The sequence below is a fragment of the Falco punctatus genome, assembly GCF_963210335.1.
Source record: "Falco punctatus genome assembly, chromosome: 3".
Lineage (NCBI taxonomy): Eukaryota > Metazoa > Chordata > Aves > Falconiformes > Falconidae > Falco > Falco punctatus.
The window spans coordinates 104,823,041-104,842,543 of NC_137582.1; the positions used below are offsets into that span (position 1 = coordinate 104,823,041).

The 19,503-nt window shown below is 56.4% G+C and overlaps 1 protein-coding gene across 3 annotated transcripts in view; it reads left to right on the forward strand.

Annotated features, from left to right (window-relative positions):
* Window positions 1-19,503, forward strand: part of AGRN (agrin) — a 139,596-nt gene that overhangs the window by 102,020 nt on the left and 18,073 nt on the right. For all 3 annotated transcript variants that reach the window (XM_080380029.1, XM_080380030.1, XM_080380031.1), the window contains 16 exons: window positions 1,269-1,490; window positions 3,774-3,968; window positions 5,121-5,321; window positions 6,803-6,948; window positions 7,123-7,228; window positions 7,588-7,701; window positions 9,411-9,575; window positions 11,015-11,158; window positions 11,534-11,658; window positions 12,055-12,160; window positions 12,393-12,776; window positions 12,931-13,065; window positions 14,551-14,678; window positions 18,110-18,224; window positions 18,567-18,686; window positions 18,999-19,355. In XM_080380029.1, the coding sequence (XP_080236155.1) occupies window positions 1,269-1,490; window positions 3,774-3,968; window positions 5,121-5,321; window positions 6,803-6,948; window positions 7,123-7,228; window positions 7,588-7,701; window positions 9,411-9,575; window positions 11,015-11,158; window positions 11,534-11,658; window positions 12,055-12,160; window positions 12,393-12,776; window positions 12,931-13,065; window positions 14,551-14,678; window positions 18,110-18,224; window positions 18,567-18,686; window positions 18,999-19,355 (2,763 nt within the window). The remainder of the gene's footprint in view (window positions 1-1,268; window positions 1,491-3,773; window positions 3,969-5,120; window positions 5,322-6,802; window positions 6,949-7,122; window positions 7,229-7,587; window positions 7,702-9,410; window positions 9,576-11,014; window positions 11,159-11,533; window positions 11,659-12,054; window positions 12,161-12,392; window positions 12,777-12,930; window positions 13,066-14,550; window positions 14,679-18,109; window positions 18,225-18,566; window positions 18,687-18,998; window positions 19,356-19,503) is intronic.

Consider the following 19,503-nt stretch of genomic DNA (forward strand, 5'->3'; position numbering starts at 1 on the left):
TTAGCTGCCTGGCTTGGCTTCTGGGTGGTGGGGGGTGTTCCTGGAGAGGCATGCCTGCCTTCAGCGAGCAGGCTGGGAGCCGGCTGGAATTGCAGGACTTTCCCTGCGAGCAGTTGCAGAGCTGTACTAGGGAGCCGAACGCAGCCTCTTCTCTTGGCTGTCACCGCCAGGCTTGGCTGCTCACCTCGTCACTGCCAGGCATCTTGCAGGGAAGGTGCCGCCTGCTCGGCTGACTTTGATTAAGCAGCTCCAGATTGTGAGCAGAGCGGACTGCTGCCTCTCAGCCTGCAGCCCATGCTGTGGGGCATTGCCCGTCCCCAAGCAAGGGCACCAGGTCTCTTCATCCTGCCGCACAGCAAGCTCCCTGGCCTTTCCAACACCAGCTTGCAAGAGGAGGGGAAGGGAGCCGAGCTGCTGAGGAGAGGGACAGGCTGTGTGGTGAAGCCAACCGCAGGTGTCCTCTCCAGCCAGGTCTTCCTGGGCATGGCCTCAGCGGGTATCAGGATGAGCTGTTCAGGGGACAGAATGATTCTGAGGATGTGGGCCTCAGTGATAGGAGCTATCCCTGTGTGAGCTGTTTGGCTGCTGAGGGTTCAGCAGCCGGTGCCAGGTCCTTGTGATGATGTCGCGAGTGTCCTGGAGGCATCAAGGCCTGTGTGGAGGAGGGCTGACTTTCTGCTCCCTCCTGCCCTGTCCTCTGCCACAGAGCTGGTCATTCCGATCTGGCTTCACAGGCAGGCTCACGTCACCACTGCTGCCTGGGAAAAGAAGTGCTGGCTTCCCTCCTGGCAACAAGGGACCTCAGTCTGTGTTGCCCTCCCTCAGCACGTGATGCTTGTTCTTGTTGCTGGCTGTGAGCTGCTGGGGAGACCCAGACATTGGGGTTTGGTGCAGAAACCCACAGGGCTGATCTTAGCTCAGGCCAGCCCCTCGGGGCAGAATGTAGCTGGGATGAAGATGGGGCAGGGGAGATGAGGCAGGGTTCCTCTTCGAGGTGTGCAGGGAGAAGATCTTGTGCCTGCTTCCCATCCCTAACCTCTGCCAAGCATGGGGAAGATGCTGAGCCAGGCATGTCGGGACGGCATGGAGGGTGCAGGGGCTGGGCAGTTGCCGAGGCCAGGAGCTCTGTGCATTTGCCACAGCTTGGGGGAGGCAGGTGTGGACCTGAGGCTGGGGATGCTGGCATGCCTTGCTGTGCACAGTGCCCTGTGGGAGCTGAGGAAGCAGCAGATTCAGACCGGTGCCTTTCCCTCCTGTCCCCTCTGCAGATCTGGGCACTCCCAGCCCGTGCCTGAGTGTGGAGTGCACCTTTGGGGCCACGTGCGTGGTGAAGAACCAGGAGGCTGTGTGCGAGTGTCAGCAGGTGTGCCAGGGCCGCTACGACCCCGTGTGCGGCACCGACAACCGCACCTATGGCAACCCGTGCGAGCTTGACTCCATGTCCTGTGTCCTCAAGAGAGACATCAAAGTGAAACACAAGGGGCCTTGTGGTAAGAGCCGATCTCGGGGGGTTCCTCCTTCTCCTGCTGTTGGCCTCAGCCTGTGTTTGCTTGGTGGGAGCAGACGATACCTGAAACATGAGTGTGGCCCTGGCCGTGGGGAGAGACGCCTTTGGGTTGTATTTGTGCTTTGACTGCTGCCATGGATCGGGGGGGCAGGAGGGAGCCTGCTGGGCTCATGCGATGCCTGTTTGGTGTGTCAGGAAAGCCAGTGGCTCCTCATGCGGGGTGTGCAGCGGCTGCTGCCTGGGGGGCTCCTTTTCCCACTGTCTGGTGGGTCAGAACCAAAGCAGGCTCAGCGGGAGGATGTGAGGAGGGAATCGGGTAAGGAGCCTGACCACTGCCTTCCCACCGAGGGATGCAAGGCAGCGGAGAAAGCCTTACGTTAAGGCAGGTGTGAGTTGCCTCTCTGTGCAAGCCAGCCCTGGCACTGCTGCCTGCACTGTCCCCTGACCCAGCAGACCTTACCCTGTAAGCTGCCCTGGTGAGGAGGTGGCTAGGTCGGAGGCGCAGGATGAAGTAAGCTCCCCCATGGAGCAGGCTTCATCCTCTTCCCTAGCGAGAGCCCGACTCGGACCCACACGCAGCAGTTCCATTTGCAAGCGTTCTCTTTGTGCCAGCACAACTTTGCCAGTCAGAAAGTGTTTGCACACAGGCACAGCCTGGGCTAGCTGGGTTCTCCCAGGACAAAATCTGCCGGGATGTTCAGGTAGGGAAACTCATGGCGGTTTTGTCAAAATACAGTCTTTCTGCCCCTAACCTTCAGGCTGGGTGTCAGGAGCTGTTGCCTGTCTCTCCAGCTAAGGCTGGTGTGTGTGGCATAGCAGTGCCCCTGCCAAAGCTAGGCTTGATACCTTACAATCACCATCCCTGGAAGTGTTTAAAAAATGTGTAGATGTGGTACTTGGGGATGTGGTTTAGTGGCGGGCTGGGCAGTGCTGGGTTAACGACTAGGCTTGGTGGTCTTAAAGGTCTTTTCCAACCTAAATGCTTCTATGATTTCCCCACTGAGCTGCCACTGTGCAGTCCTGCTTGCAGTCCTACATGCTCATGAGCTGTAAGGGCTTTGAGACAGCAGAGAAAAGGATGACCCTTCCTTCAGAGGAGGAAGATGCCATCCAACCTGAGCTCTCTGCTGCAGCATAGCAGAGGGTCTAGTGGGATTCAGGTCAGAAGAAAATGCTTGTACCAACTCCACGCAGTTACAGGAGAAAGGATGCAAATACCTCAGCTATTGGGCACATGCACTTGAGTGCCCTGTAGGAAAGAAGTGTCCTTGTCTGCACGCAGGCTGCCTCGAGCAGCCCCTCCCGACCTGCAGAGGCCAGGCATGGCTGCAAGCTTTGTGCTGTAGATAGAAACCTCCTGGCCAACAGTCTGCACAAGCCAAGCAGGGGGTTGTTGCTTCTTCCCTCCCCCATGTGAAGGCAGCAGCTGCTGTGTGAAAGGAAAATAAGAAAAACTGTCTTTGAGCCAATTCCTCATGAACTGGATGGCAGGGAGGGAAGAGGGGTGTTTGAAGGAGAAAATGAAGCCGTGAATCACTAAATACCCAGGAGTCAGGAGATGTGCTGGCTGGAGTCTGGTCTCTCCTGCAGTGAGTGATAGCTCCTTTGCAAGTGAGTTATTACAAAGATAAATGTCTTCTCTGACCCGATCCTGCACGCGTGTGCTCTGTGTGTGTTTGCAGCAGGCAGGCTGAGGGTCCCGTTGGGGGAGGCAGCAGGACGCTGTGAATTGGTGCTATGTTATACGTGTGTCCGGCACTGCTGGCACGCCGATCAACCAAGAGAAGACAGTATCCCCCTTCCTGGCCAGCTGCCTCCTCCCGCCCTGCTGACTGGCCAAGTGTGCATCCTGCCGCCTCTCTGCCCTAGGGACTGGCCACTTGCTGCCGGGGATGCTGCGCTCCTCCTCCCAAGGCTGGGGCTCATTTATCACTCCTCGTAATTGCACTCAGCCCCATGCGCTCTCCCGCCTCCTATTTAGCTATGACGGCTCACAGCCCCGGTGACATTTCACCACAGTTACTCCTGGCCCTGTCGGCTTTTATGAGTAGTTACTGCCTTTCTGCCTCCCAGCCTGACTCTAACCTCCTCCTGCAGCCCTCTCTCGGCTCCTTCCTTTGCTCTGTGCCCTGGGGCTCCAGCTCTGAGGCTGGAGGAGGAGGTTGCAGTGGGGTTTTATTTCTGCTCTAGCACTTCATTAGCCAGTGACACCTGCCTGACCTGACCTGTTGTTTTAACCTAACAGTTTTGTTCTTCGTCTGCACAGACCGTTGCGGCAAGTGCCAGTTTGGGGCCATCTGCGAGGCAGAGACGGGACGGTGCGTGTGCCCCACAGAGTGCGTTCCCTCCTCGCAGCCCGTGTGCGGGACAGATGGCAACACGTACGGTAGCGAGTGTGAGCTCCACGTCCGGGCGTGCACGCAGCAGACGAACATTTTGGTGGCTGCCCAAGGAGACTGCAGTGAGTCTGGCAAGGTCCCCTTCTTCCCTCGTCTCACTCCTGCTAGTGGCATTTCAGAGAGCAGATGCTCGGCCCCACTGGCTGCCCAGGCCCCGCCGAGGTGCCCTGGCCACGGCTGTCCAAGGCTTACTGGTCATTTGTAGCACTTGCAGCCCATGGGTTTGCCAGCCTTAGGAGGCACGAGAGAAGCCCCAGGGTCAGGAGGTGTGGAGGCTTTCTCTAGCACTCCTCCTGGTGCCTTTATTCGTTGTGGACAGGACTTGTCAGGAGGATATTGGCTCCAGATATCCAAATGCAGCCTGGGCCTGCCTGGTCACTCAGACACCCTGCCTGAGGCTTTTCACCTTGTCTGGCATGGTCTTCCCTTTCAGCTTCATGTGAATTGGGCACCTTGAGTATCTCAAGCAGCTTCCTTTTAGCCCCAGCTGTTTTGGTTTCCTCAGCTATGCCTTGTAGGTAGTATCTACCCTCTTTGTTACTTGTCTGAGCCAAGCAAAGAAATTGGGCTACAGGCATGTTAATAGCTACCACCAGAACTAGAAGCATCAAAGGTCTATTTGATCGTGCATTTCATCTCCATAGCTTTTCCTTCCCTCCGTCCCTTGGGGTCAATTCCTCTTTGCTCCTGTGTTTTCTTCCCACTCATCAGCCCAGGGAGCTGTCTGTGCTAATTTCTTAATGTATTAAAAGCCCTACCTAGGTTCTTCATTAGGACAAATGGTACTTCAGTAAAAGCAATGCTTTGAGCCTCATAAAACCTGTCCAGCTGGGTCTGGTGTTCCAGGGCTGAACATGGATATCCACGCTAAATTTAGGAGAGAAGAATGACTGAGTGTGACAAATGACTCTCAGTGCTCTGGGGGCGCTGTGAGCAGGAGGAGGCTGAAATCAGGATATACCATGAGAGTAAATGGGATTGGACACACCATCTGTGGGTGCTGATGGGGATCAGAAGTGCTCAGGACTGGCACCTGTCTGTTGCAGACTCTTTGCACGGTTTAAATAAGCAATACCAAAGCACTCTGGGGAAGGAGGACTTCTGTCCTTGCCTCTGATGGCATGGCACTACCGGTCCACAGCTCTGTGACGCTGGGCAGCTGGCCACAAAGGTCCCTACAATGTCTCACTGTGGTTCCTCCCTCTTGCCCACAGAGTCCTGCGGCAGCACAGTGTGCTCCTTTGGCAGCAAGTGCGTGGGTGGGCAGTGCGTGTGCCCGCGCTGCGAGAGGCAGCCCTTCGCCCCGGTGTGTGGGAGCGATGGTCTCACCTACGACAACCAGTGTGAACTGCAGGTGGCCTCCTGCCAGCAGAAGAAGACCATCGAGGTTGCTAGGATGGGGCCATGTGAGGATGGTAGGTTGCCACTGTTTCTCCAGCTGTGCAGGTGCGAAAGGTGGGGGATAGAGTGACGGAAAGGCTGCACACAGTGGGCTCTCCCCTCGCTGCTCCGCTGTGCCTGACTGCCACGTGAGCCTTGCTCCAGCACAGTGCCCTGTGACACCCCAAACATCCCCAGCACAGCAGGTCTCGTGCCTCTCCTTCCCTCCTGGCTGGCTGGCCACTGCCACCCAGCACCCAGGCTGCCACCTCCCTTTCCCTTTCGTCTTACTGTATTCGGCAGTAATGAGAGATGACTTCAACTCATCGGCTGGGTGAGGAGTTTATCACTGCTTTAATTTCACACTTCGGTGGGCCTTGGCCGGGGGAAACAGGGCTGTTCCCGGGGCAGGGAGCCTGGCTGCTGCTTTGCTCCCCTCTGCCCCAGGGGCTGCTCGGGGGCCTGGCCTGTGGCCACTATTGACTCGGTACCAAGCGCCAGGGAAGGTCGTGGGGTTGGCTGTACCTTGCTCAGTCAAGCTAAGAACTAAGAAGCTGCTGAGTTTTTCCCACTGTAGGGGAAAAGCTGTGGGTTAACGCTGGCTGAATCCGAGTACAGGAGGCACACAAACCTTGGTGCTCGGATGTGCTGACCCGGTGAGCTGAGATCCTCTGGCTCATTGCACACATAGTCTGGCTGGAAAGGACTTCAGTGCTGTGGCAGAGCTTAGGGAGAAGAGAAGACATAACATGGTGTTTGATCACAGCCCTCCTTGGGGCATTTCAGGTTGATGTCCCTCTGGGAAAAGATCTTAAATAATTCTCTGTGTAATGCCAAATCCCAGCCTTTGATCACTCAAGAAAAAGGGCCAGGTTTTCCTTCCCCCCCCCCCCCCTTTCCCCTTTAAAAAGCCTTTGAAATCAGCAACATCTCTTGCTGCTGGAGTGCTGAGCATCTTGTGGAGAGGCAGCCAGGCTAGGGATAGAGTTTATATATTGTTAAGAATATCTGCCTAACTGAACTTCAGGCTAAACCCAAACTCCACCCCTTCCTCTGCTCTGGTTTCCATATTTCTGTTAGCAGCATCAATCTCCCTGCTGCGCTATGTGTTTGGGAGGGCAGAAGAAGAAAGAATTGGATCAAAGGATGGAATTAAACTGTCGCTAAGTCAAGCGGCAGCCCTTCCTCCTGCTCATGGCTGATCTCCAGGTAGCCTACAGGGTACTGGTAGCCGCAGGATCCTTGCTTTTGCACCTGCTGCAGAGAAGATCACCTCAGGGCACCTGCTAGAGCATCCCTTTGCAGCTGTCATTATGCAGGCTTTGCACAAGCTTGTGACAGTGATGGGAGAATCTGCTTTCTCCAAGGGAGAGGGATCTTCTCTGAGGTCTGGGCATAAGCATCCTAATATGTGTGGGCCCAGGATGGAGGGGGCTTTGGCCCCATCCCCTCTGCTTTCTGCTAACTCTGCCCTGCTGTGTGAGCCCTTTCTCACCACAGTCCTCCTTTGCTACAGAGTGTGGCTCAGGGGGCTCGGGCTCTGGTGACGGCACTGAGTGTGAACAGGACCGGTGCCGACAGTACGGGGGCTGGTGGGACGAGGATGCAGAGGATGACCGCTGTGTGTGTGACTTCACCTGCCTGGCAGTGCCGCGCAACCCGGTAAGCATGCTGAGCGGTTCTGGGCTGCCTGCCTGCGGTCCTCGCTCCTCTCCTCTCTTCTCCCTCGTGGCCTTCCCGCATGCTTCCTGGGCAGGAGAGGGCATCCCATGGATAGGGAACCTGCCTTCCTGTGCCAGGGACTGCCCTGAGCGGCTTCCCTCCCTGTTCTGGCAGGTGTGTGGCTCTGATGGTGTGACCTACACCAACGAGTGTGAACTGAAGAAGACACGGTGTGAAAAACGCCAGGATCTCTATGTCACTAGCCAAGGAGCCTGCCGTGGTGAGTCCCCCAAAGGCAGCCAGCCCCCCAGGCTGACAGAAGCTGTGTGCGCTGGTCCCCAGCCTGGTGCCCGGCAATACCACATGCCCTTTCCCTGGGGCCACGCAAGGAAGTGCTTACCAAGGACACAGCAGTGTCTGTGTTGATTTGCTGATCCCTGCTGCATCATTCCTGTATTGTGCCCTGTGCTTCCCCTGGCCAAGGGTAGGACCTCACCTCATCACCTGTTTCCGGCATGTCTGCAAGGACCACCTGGTTTTGCAGGAATGCTGCTAGCTGCTCAATCAGACATTGGCAGGACTTCCCTGTGGCAGCCTGTGTGCCAGGGATAACCTGTACCTCTCTGCCTTCCTCTGCAGCCCTTGCCACAACCCCGCCACCTCTCCTGGTTGTGCACTGCAGCCAGACCATCTACGGGTGCTGCCCAGACAACATGACCTTGGCACTTGGAGTGGGTGCAGCTGGATGCCCAAGTAAGTGAATCTTGTGTTCCCACCTGGGGGGGGTGGGGCATGAAGGACCTTCAAGGGTGCTTGGAAGGCAGGAGAGATCAGGTGGAGGGGGTACTTGGCATCCCATCCCAGGGGAAACAAAGGAAAGTGGACCCTCCCCATTTTGTAGCTAACTAGTGACCTCCCAGGCTCAAAAAGCCTCCGTTTATCGCAGCTCCAGGCTCACAGCATGCACATATGGAGATGTGCATGCATGCTTCACCTTCTATGTCTACTAGTGATGCTCTTGTCCTTTCAAAAGCCCTGAGTCAACTTTCAGGTGTAAGTCCTTCTGAAATGCATTAGGGCAGGATGGGGCTCAGAATTTGGTGCTGAGTCTATGCTGGATGCCCCAGAAGGTGCCCTAGGGCTGTACCATGCCCTCTGTGCCTTCAGATCATTGCTAGAGGTTTTTCACTGGCCTGAATGGTAAAAAATACTGCTTGGATCCTTGCACTACAAGGTGGAACAGAGCTTTCAGGTTCACCTAGGGACCTTCTGCAGGCCACCCCAGGGCCAGTAACTAGTGGGTGACTGCACTGTGCAGGAAGCTAAGCTGGCAAATGTTTCATTAATATTTATTAAATAATCATCGGAGCCAGCACTTTAGCAGAAGGTGCATTTTGAAAGGCATTAGCAAACTCTTAACAGCTGAGGCTGTGACCGCCTGTTAGGGAAACACATTACCCCGTGGAGACACGACTCATGCCGTGCTTGGGCCTGGCTAATGCCTGCTTGATGAGGATGTAGTGCTGTTTAATGTGCTGTATAATTTAAAAAGCAGCATAATTCAGAGAATGTCCAGACATCTCCTGGCAGGGAGTGCATGGGGCTAGCTGGAGGCTGAGGTGGGTGCGGGAAGAGCAGAGGTGGGGTGGGGTGAGGTGCGGTGTGCTGGGTGAGAGGGGCTAGCAGAGCTGGGAGGAGCTGGTCAGGGGAGGCTAGGGAGGGTATGAGCACTTGGCTATCAGCATCACCCTGCCAGTGGTGGTTGGTAGCGATGTTCCTCCGTGTCTCTGATGGGAGTCTTCTCCTCTGCCCTCCAATCCATGGACACAGCTTTGCAATTGACTGGGATACAGTATCCCACCAGTTTCTGTCCCACCTGTGGCCCTGTGTTGGCAGCAAGTGTACATCAGGAGGTAATTACCACTTAACCAGCAGCCTGAAGCCCCTAGGGCAGATTTATCCATTGCTGCCTGTTCTGGACATGCCATTTCCCTGCCGCTGGCAGTCTGGGGATGTGCTCATGCACCCTCTTGCTGCTCCCAAGGTCTCCCTTTCTATCCAGCTGTGCCCCGTGTCCCTTTTCTGCTGCTCCCTCTGGATAAAGGGAGCGTCTCTCTGTCTATCTTTGGATCATTTCCCTCCATCAGGTTCCTAATTAATGAATTAATAATAAACTTCTAATAGCTTCCTTCCTCTTTGATGTTAATGAGAGAGGAGTTCTTGATAACAGCAAAGCAAGTGGTCTAATCTCTGAAGGTTTAGTTCCCCCTTGCAGCTGGGGCAGAGGAGAAGAATTGAGAGCAGCTGGTGAAACCTCCTGTCTGGCGCAAGACCACGTTCCTGCCCTGGCTGAGCAGCTTGGTTGGCTCAGCAGTCGGTGCCTCCAGCGTGATGCAGCCCCTCAGCATCCCCCCTGCTCCCTGGCCAGGACTCAGCCTCATGCACTCTCCCTCTGCCCGCAGGCACCTGCCAGTGCAACACCTATGGCTCCTACGGCGGAGCCTGTGACCCCGCGACTGGGCAGTGCTCCTGCAAGCCAGGCGTGGGGGGCCTGAAGTGCGACCGCTGCGAGCCCGGCTTCTGGAATTTCCGCGGCATCGTCACCGACAGCAAGAGCGGCTGCACGCGTGAGTGCAGGCAGGGCTGGCCCATCACTCCCCATCCCATGCAGCTCTGCTGGCATGGCTCCCTGCCCTGCTCGGTGGGGCTCAAGGCACGGCGAGTACTGTGCTGTTTAAAATGATGGGCCGAATGCTGGTCCTGTTGCAAGTCACCTGCCGCGGCTGCTTTTGCAGAGCTTGATGACTCGCTCCGTGCAGGAGAGACAGCGCGGCCCAAAGCACTGCAGGGGTGCTGTGCTCCCCCTTGGTGCAGCTTGCCTGGGGGATGAAGTCTCCTTCCATGGGCCCGCTCCCTGGTCAGATGTTCCGTAGGGCTGCTGGAGCCCAGCGTGGATGGGCCCCGCTGTCCCTGCGTGAGGCTGGACAGTTGTGAGGGGATGGGTCTGAAGTGGAAGGAACGAGGCAGTGGTTTTGCATGTTGCTGCTGACCCCGCCAGGGATAGCCATGTGAAAACAGCTGTAAACTAAGAGAAAAAAAGCCCTCTTGATTTCAAATTGCATTGGACACCCACCCAAGAAATCCGGTGCAAACTAGGCAGAGGCCAGAACAGTCAGGGGGAAGAGGAGTTATTGGGAGGGGGTTGCAAACAATAGGGAATATGATTGTACCCATCTCTCGCCAAAGTCACAGACAGCTATTTGCTGAGTGGTAGGTATGTCTCAGGCTCCCACCTGGCCTAAGCCCCTGGCCAAAGGACTGAGGCCGAGTGCCCTGCTCGGAGGGAGCAAGCTGGAGACACCACTGTGCCGCTGAAGGGGAGGAAGGATGCTTTGTGCTTTGAAGAGGGGACAGGCGGGCAGCCTCCTGGGTTCCTTGCACAGCTCCAGGAATGAGTGCTTGTCCAAATGCTGGCATGTCAGGTTTTCAGTAGGTCAGAGCCAGAAAGCTTAAACTGGAAATAGGATGTCAGCTTTGTAACAGCAAAGGCATCGCACTGCTGAAATGTCTTCCCAATTTTGTACTTAATTTACTCTCACCTGTAGTCTTTAAATAAGAGCGGGGTCTCGCTGTCAAACCAGAATCACAAACGTCAGTAGGCAACATCCTCTGACCTCAAACTAGACAGACACCAGTGGCCGCTACCCTCCTACTCCTCTATACTCCCTCTCCTTTATCCTTCCCCAGAGAGAGGAAAAGGACCCCTGGGATGGGTGAACGTTCCTACTGGAGCCACGTAGATCTTTAGTGCTGATGGGAATGCGACTCTGGGGGGTGGATGCGGGATCACAAGCTGCAGGACCATGATCAGGGGGTAGCGGGTGCAGGAGGCAGGTTCCTGCAGACAGTCTGGGGTCAGGAGGTAGCGAGCAGCAGTGAGCATTATGGTCGTCCCCTGAACCCTTCTCCTTGCTCTTGTCTTGGATTGCTGTGGGACCTGAGTGACTCTGCTGCTGGCTCCACAAATCCACCCGCAAAACAATGTCTTTTTCCTCGTCTTGCCCAGCCTGTAACTGCGACCCGGTGGGTTCAGTGCGTGATGACTGTGAGCAGATGACTGGACTGTGCTCCTGCAAGACGGGTATCACTGGCATGAAGTGCAACCAGTGCCCCAATGGCAGCAAGCTGGGCATGACTGGCTGTGAGAAAGGTGAGGGAGCCATGTACCAGAGGGATTGTGTGGGGCAGCGGGAAGCGGGTGCTTGGGTGCTGTGGCAGGGCAACACATAGGCTTGTGAAAGAAAAGCATCTCTCCCACCCTGCGTGCTTGTGCTTTGGGGGAAAGGGGCCCTGGCCTCTGTTCCTGGCTGGGTTCCTATTAGCTGAACGCGCTCGGGGCATGGGGGACTGTTTCTCTGTCTGATGAAAGTCTGTCTTGTCCACTGGTCTGGATGGCTCTGGCGAATGCCAGGGAGAGCCAGGACCCACTGGGAGGAGAGAGGGATTTTGATTCAGCATAGCCCGTTTCTGCGTGATTGGTATGTGCGTTGTAGGTCATCTCTTTCCGCTTCTCTCCCTACCCCAGACCCATCAGCCCCAAAATCCTGCGAGGAAATGAGCTGTGAGTTTGGGGCCTCGTGCGTGGAAGTCAACGGCTTTGCCCACTGTGAGTGCCCATCCCCGCTCTGCTCGGAGGCCAACATGACCAAGGTTTGTGGGAGAGGCAGCCGTGGGGGCTGAGTGGCATGTGTGGGGACGTGTGGCTAGCTCAGTTGTGTTGGGCTGGCAGAGGCAGCGTGGGAGTCTGATGTCTCTTCCCCCACCCCCAAGAAGCAGGTGTGCAAGTTCGATCACAGTCTTCAGCACGTGGGGAGGGGTGACATGTGAGTCGTAGATGTCTCCCAGCAGAGCTGGATGCTCTGTGCCCCATCTGGCACCTCTGAGCTGCTCTGCTTCTTGGTCTTGGGTCTCTCTGTGCAGACCATCGCCTCTGCCTCAGGGGGACCCCTGCAAAGCCTCTGCTTCCACCATTTAGAGACTGCTTTATTTTGCCCAGCACCTGGAGGAGGACAGAGGCGCAGCTCACATTTCCCTTCTGCTTCCCAGGTGTGTGGCTCAGATGGTGTCACTTATGGGGACCAGTGCCAGCTGAAGACCATCGCTTGCCGGCAGGGACAGGTCATCACAGTGAAGCATGTGGGGCAGTGCCACGGTGAGTGTTTGCTGCTGTCGGTGCTGGGGCAGTGCCAGCTCTCTGGCCTGATGCTGGACCTGACGCTGGCTGCTTCCCTCTGCAGTTCCTCACTGTGCCGTGACTTCATGGCACAGCAGATGTGCTGCCCAGGGCAGGTGCCTGAGGGTTTGCAGCATGCTTCCAAGTGTCACGGCCAGCTTTTCCCAGACCTGCCCCCTCCTTACCTGCCCTGTCCTGCTGCTCCTTTCAGAGTCCATCACTCACACAAGCCACACGTCACCACCCACACCGCTGCCCACACTGCCCTTGGACAAGTTAATCCTTCCTCCGCCACTGCGGCTCACCACCCGGGCTCCAGAGCCCACCGAGGTGGCTGCCAGCTCCCTGCTGTTGGAAGCCAGGCCTACTGAAAGAGGTCACCCTACAACAAGACGCATCACGACTGCCAGACCAGCCACTACACCATGGGTGACCCACGGGGTGTATAAGACCACTGTCCGCCCTCTCTCCACCGCACCAGTGGTCCTGGCCACCACCCAGCCTGCCTACGTTGAGTCAGGCAGTGCAGAAGGCAGTGGAGACCAAGAGATGGGCATCAGCGGAGACCAGGAGTCTAGTGGGGCAGGCTCTGCTGGTGAGTGTGAGCTTCATCGGCTCAGCAGGTCGGTTGCGGGCTAAACCGTAGCCTGTCTCTCACGATGAAATGAAGCTGTCTCTCAGCCTTGTTCTCTGACACAGAGGTGAGGTCTTACCTCCTGCTGGCAAACGCTCCTCTTAATGCCCTGCAGGGGAAGAGGAGGTGGAGGAAAGCCAGGTAACTTCCACCCCAGCCATTGAGAGGGCGACATGTTACAACACCCCACTGGGATGCTGCTCTGATGGCAAGACTGCAGCTGCTGATGCGGAAGGCAGCAACTGTCCGGGTGAGTTTGTCCTCGGGGCTGAGCTGTGGGCTCCCTTTCGGCGGTCAGGGGTCAGGCTGAGCTCTTGCAGGGTGCAGGAGGGGGAGGGATGCCACTGAGAGATGCCCACCAGGAGAGCAGCATGGTGCTGTGCTTGCCCAGCTGGCAGCGAGCACGGTTCCTGTGTGCAGGCAGGGGGCTGCTGTGTCCCTGAGGGGACGTTCGAGGGGATGTGCTGAGCCGTGGGAGCTGGCAGACGTGCCCACCTGCCGCAGCCCCCAGCAGCCAGCCCTAGTGCTTGGGTGGGTGGGTGCTGCTGTTCATGTGGGGAGCCAGGGCACTCTGCAGTTTTCTTCGTTTAGGTGACCATTTTCTTCATTGACTGCTACAGCCTTAAAAATTTGACCAGTGTTTTGCCCAGGCCTCTGCAGAGCTCACAACTGGCACTAGGGGGAATGAGGGAATTTCTTGGATTCCCATTTTATCTGTGCTGATGGCTGTGAAGGAAACTGGGCTGACCAGGACCGGTTTGGTGCCAGGGTAGGCGAGGAGAGCAGCAGTAGCCCCTGTGTCCCTGCTGGGCTTCCTGTGAAGTCTGAGCTTCTGGGCTCGCGCTGCGGTTGCTAGGGGTGCACAGTGCTCTCATGACCTAGGCAGGATCTGTCTTGCCTACTCGCAGTCCCTTCCACACCATGTTGAGTCCATATTGAGGAAACACTGAGCCACCTGTGCTCGGTCATGTATGTTGTACATGCATCCTTGTTACCCTAAGAATTGTTGCTCTGGAGCCGTCTCCCAGCTGTTTCCTCACTGCTCACTGAGGTCCTTTTTAACTGCTCCTGTTCCTTGGGGTTTCCAGCAGACTTCCCCTTTTCCTCTGGACACCTCCTTCCCCTTTTAACCCGCGGAAGGACAGCTGCTGGGAACCTCCAGCATGGTTACCCACAGCGGGGATCTTTCTATAGCTGCCTCTGCACCCCACAGCTCCCCTAGAAGGAGCCACACTGTGGGTTCCTGTTGCAGTTTCGGTTTGGTTTTGCAAGGCTGGCCACAGCCTGTTAGCTGGCAGGGTCTCTGCTTCCCTTTCCCAGCACAGGTCTTCTCCTTGTCCAGAGTTCACATGTCACCCTCCTCTGCCCTCTTCTGCATGCCCGTGTCTGATCCTGCCGTATTGACTATGTGCTGCTCTGGCTAACGTCTTTCTCTTGTTACTCAGCCGGTGCAGGGGGGCTGCTATCCGGGCCGGAGCTCAGAGGAAACCGTATGGTAAAAGCTGCCATCTCCAGCCTGGTCTTTGCCATCTGCTCCAGCACCCTCTGATACTAATCCTCCATGGCGCTCTCCCAGACCCATCCAGACTAACCCCAACACTGGCACTACCCGCACACTGCCATCACCCTTTCCCCCCAGGGACTCGAACGCTCCTTGCGGCTGTCAGCCACACGCCTGTCCCCTGCCCACAAGCCGACTAAAGGCGTTTTGTCTTGTTTACCCTCCCTCCCATAGCTACCAAAGTCTTCCAAGGAGTCCTCATCTTGGAGGAGGTGGAAGGCCAGGAGCTGTTCTACACACCGGAGATGGCTGACCCCAAGTCAGAGCTCTTTGGGGAGACGGCCAGGAGCATTGAGAGCGCGGTGAGTTCTTTGCATTGACCTAGGGTCTGGCTAGGGCTTTTCTGGCCTCAGCAAAAGAAGAGAGGACCCTGCCCACCCCTGTCTGTGCTGTGGTGGGCAGACAGCTAAACCCCAAATATTCACTTCCAGAAGCAACTGGCTGAAGCGAGCAGGCTTTCTCTGAGCTGCTGCTCATCAGCAGGCTTGTCTGTTCCAGTGGCCGGGTTCCTACAGGGAGCCAGCCCGTGGCCAGGTTCCTATGGGAAGCCAGCCCGTGGCGTGCTCACTGTGGCTCTTCAGGTGTTAACATGCATGCGTGCACACAGCTCAGCCTCCTGAGCCTCTGCCTGACCCCAGCTTGTAGAAAATGAGGTGAAATGGGGATGTAACAAGGCAGGTATCACTCAGACTCCCCCACACAGCGGGCAATACAGCTGCACGAACCAGTGCTTCTCTTCCACTCCTGCTGCTCAGCAGGAGAGACAGGCAGCAAATCAACAGCTGTCAAGCCCGCTCTGGGGAAGGAGCCCTTCTCCCCATCCGCCCGCCCAGGCCCCTCTTCTGCCCCGCAGCTGCACTGCACATTGCAAGGCATTGCCCAGGCCGCATTCCCCGGACTGGGGAACACTTCTAGCACCCAGCCTGGCCTCCTCACTACAGCAGCAATGCCATATTCTGCTGGAAAAATCAGGGCAGGATTAGCACCCCTTACTTCCATCGCCAATGCCTTTGCCGCTGATGGAAGAGGCAAATCACAGGAATTTTCTTCCTCTGTGCTCACCCACTTCAACTAAGGGTAAGTTGCAGCGTGCTGCCAGGACATCTGCCTGCAGCAGAGCCAGGCAGCGGAGCTCCTGCTGCATCTTGGCTGTGTTTGGGCCCTGGTACTGCCACAAGAGCGGTGGTCAGTACCTGTGTCCTCGTCACCCTGAAACGGGAATCCCTGCCCATGGCAGCCCCCTGGGAGAGTGCCTGTATTCCTCCTCCCACACCTGCCCTGCGCTCCCGGCTCCCCTGCGGGTGGGCACTCAGGGGGGCAAGGGGAGATGAGGTGGAGGGCAGATGGCTGCAGGGAGGACTGTACTTACGCGGGGATCTCATTGGTCAGGTGGCTTGAAAACAAAGAAACAAGGACATTGAGAAGAGACAGACAGACAGAGACCGACAAACAACAGCTCAACAGAGGTGCCCTCCCAGGCAGGGTGCCAGGGCAGCAGGGGGTCGGAGGGTGCAAGATGCAGATTGATGGAGCCTGATCCAACACCCTGTCTCAGTGCCACGGAGCTGGGAATTAGCCCCGGGGGCTGCAGGAGCACATTGCTGAGGAAGGGTACCAAGCCAGACCGCAGTGGACCGAGAGTCTCCTGTTGGAGAAATACCCGGTCCAGGGGCTGAGGACCTCAGTCCACAGCTGTGTAGCAAGCCCTGCTCACCTGCCTGCTGCGCTTCATTCCAGCCACCCTGCCAAAGCGGGGACTGAGCGCTGCCTGCTTGCTGGGCGCTGCTCCCTGGGTGCGTGGTCTGTAGTGCCCTGTGCCAACGCCACCCTCCGCAGCTGCAGATGCTCTGTCGTCCCAACCAGGGGAACCACCGTGGGTTTCCTCCTGCTTTGCCTTCTCACTCGCAATAGCTTCTGGGGAGGCAGTGGCCTGTCATAGCTGTCTGTCAAGTAGGAGCACAGAGACCTATCTGCAAAACGTGTTGAGTACCTTGGAGGAGCATTGCATCATGTTGGGTCTGGTGGGTTTTTTTGAGATGGGCTTAACCTACAAAAGCTGGAAGTGAACACGGGTTATTGTCAGGGCTAATGCCTTTGTGGGGTGGGCACTTAAAAGAGTGTAAGGAAATGATGCACCAGTTCTAAAAGGTGCCCTCCGTGAATTTGTCCGATCGCTTTTTAATCTACATGTGTTATTAGCCTCTACCACATGCTGTGTCTCAGTGGGTTCCATCCTTTGTTATGTTTTGGACCAAAAGTTATCCTTTCTCAGCTTGATCTTGGTGATGGAGCTGTTTAGATGAGAAGTTCTGCCTTAACACCCTGGATTTCCCAAAGTGTCCATATCTCCATGAAGAGCCCTTAGACAAAAATGTATCCAAAACCCCTTTGCCCCCCCCAGTTCAGCTACACAACTTGGGAAGCTGCTTGTGTAAACTCAAGTCTCCCACCTTTAGGAAGAACTCCCCTGCATTGCCAGCTCCTGGAGTAGGCGGGCTTTGCGTGGCGATGTGTGTACATATGGGTATGCCAAGGAAGCGCTGGATGGGGTAGCAACATTTTACTGTAGCCTGCAGTGTGGCACAGCAAATACAAAGCATCTTTGCAAGGAGATTAACATATTCAGAGCTGGTTCCAAGCTGCACTTAGAAGTTGGCAAGCCCTTGGTACAGTCATATAAGCAGATGTGTGCCTGGCATATGGACCATATGGTTCATGCAGTTCTGTATCACAATAGCAATATTTCCCAATACAACAGTGACTTCTATCCGAGGATACAAACACGCACACAAAAGCTTCATTCACATGTTCGTGCATTCTCCCCTCCCCAGCAAGGCAAGAGACGCTGCTGGCTTCTGTGTTCCCAGGCTGGGGGAAATGAAGGCATGGCACAGGCACATGGCTGGGCTGAGGGTTCCTGCCCCAGCCCCGTGCTGCAGAGACCTGTTGTCCCCGTGCAACGTGCCTGCAAATGCCCATGGATGCGATATGCTCCTTTACCCCTCTGAGATCACTGTGCCCGAATTTATAGGAGGAGGCTATACCATGAGACCATTAGTCAGTTAATTACTTTCTTTTCTGCCTTTGCCGTGAAGCCGAGGGAGGGAAGCGGTGGCCTCCAGCTGTGACAGCTGCTGGTCCGATGCGAGTCTGGGCAGGTAGCTAGCAGGGGTGTTACAGCCCCGACTTTCTGTAAGCCTTGGGCTGCCACTGTCTCCTTCGTGTGACTTCAGACAAATCCTGCAATGTCTGAGAGCCAAGTTTTAAAAGGCAGTCAGGTACTTAAAGATGCAGAATGGTGCTTTATGGGATTTTCCAAAGTGCCTAAGCAGGTTTACAGAGCTTTAGAAGAGATCACTAAGACTTAGATGCCACACAGTAAAAAATCCCTATATGAACTGCAAGGTGTCTCTGGTCTGGCTCTGTTCCATTCTTTTTCACAGCTATGGTGGGGATAGCTCGCCTTCCCCACACTATTTCGGGATCCTGTTCTTACCTTTTGACTGCGGGCCATAAAGAATAGGGACCGCCTGAAATGATTGCCCTGCACAACGGTGCCCTGTTCTCTGTGTGGTCAGTGGGATGTCTTGCAAAGGTTTGGATGCAAACCCCTGTGGGTTGAAACCAAGGAGACTCGGTGAGACTCAAGATCTTTTACTGAAAGGACGGATGTTCTAGGATCTCCCCATTAACTGGTTTGTTTATCTTTTCTCCTTCACCTCCGACCAACTAGCTGGATGAGCTTTTCCGCAATTCTGACGTTAAGAAGGATTTCAAGAGTATCCGTGTGCGAGACCTGGGGCAGAGCAGCGCTGTCCGTGTCATTGTGGAGTCCCACTTTGACCCAGGTAGGAGCCTTCCCGGTGCTGATGCACTGTGGCATGTGCCTGAGGAGAGGGCACGTGCTCCCAGTGGGGCTGCCGGCCTGAGAAACACATGTGCTGCGAGGAGCATGAAAGAACCTTATTAAAATTTGCTGGGGCTATGTCTTCTGTCCAGCAAAATCAACAGATGCTGTGAGAAGAGCTGGGGGGAGGTGCACCCTGAGCTGGTGCCTGGAGGGCTGGGAGCATTTTCCTAGGGAAAGGGATGACTCAGATATAACGTAGGGAAGTCGTGAGAGGGAAACTTCTAGGTGAGCCTGCATCTTCACCCTTGCCTTTCTCCTTTCTCCTCCTGGCTACCATCAGCCACTTCCTACACAGCAGCTGACGTCCAAGGGGCGCTGCTGAAGCAGATCAAAGCTTCCAAGAAGAAGACCATCCTGGTGAAGAAGCCCCAGCAGGAGCACGTCAAATTCATGGACTTCGGTGAGCCCCCTCTGTCTGCGGTCAGTCCCCCTCTCTTGGTTTAGGCTTTCAAACGGGCAGGCTGGCTCTTCTGGTCTTGCCAGGGCCTTTCATCTGTAGCAGTAACCCATCAAATGCTTCCCCAGACGGTGCTGCCCGGAGCCAGGGCCCGGAGGTTAGTCCATGTACCTGGACTTGTTCTCAGCTCAGCCCAGGGGAGCGATCCGTCTGAGCCTCTGGCTGCCATCTCGCCCCAAAAGCCCAAGCGGCTTTCCCAGCCCGCAGGGAGGGTTGCACAGCGCGAGCCTCCACCTGCCCTTTGCTGTGTTCCAGACTGGATCCCCAGGCTCTTCACCACCACTGTGACCACAACCACGGCCACCACCATGGCACCTGCCACCACCCGGCGATACACCACGGCCGCTGCTGCCACCACGGTCCACGTCCTGCGCCCAGATGCCGCGGGCCGACCCAGCAGCAAGACGGCAGGAGCTGCAAGCACCAAGAGACCCACCTCCACCCTCCCGGCCACCACCCGGTGGAAGCCCACGCGGCAGCCCCCTGCCACGAAGAAACCCATACGGCCCTGCGACTCTCACCCCTGCCTGCACGGTGGCACCTGCGAGGATGATGGGAAGGAATTCACCTGCAGCTGCCCAGCCGGCAAAGGGGGAGCCGTCTGCGAGAAACGTACGTGCCTCTGACCCCTGTCTGTCCGTAGTCCAGCAAACTGCATTGGCTGCATGGTGATGGAGAGACACGGGGGCAGGTGTGAACCCAGCTCCATCACCAGCACTGGCACTGCACGTGCACCGGGCAGGAGGCACCACAGGGGCCA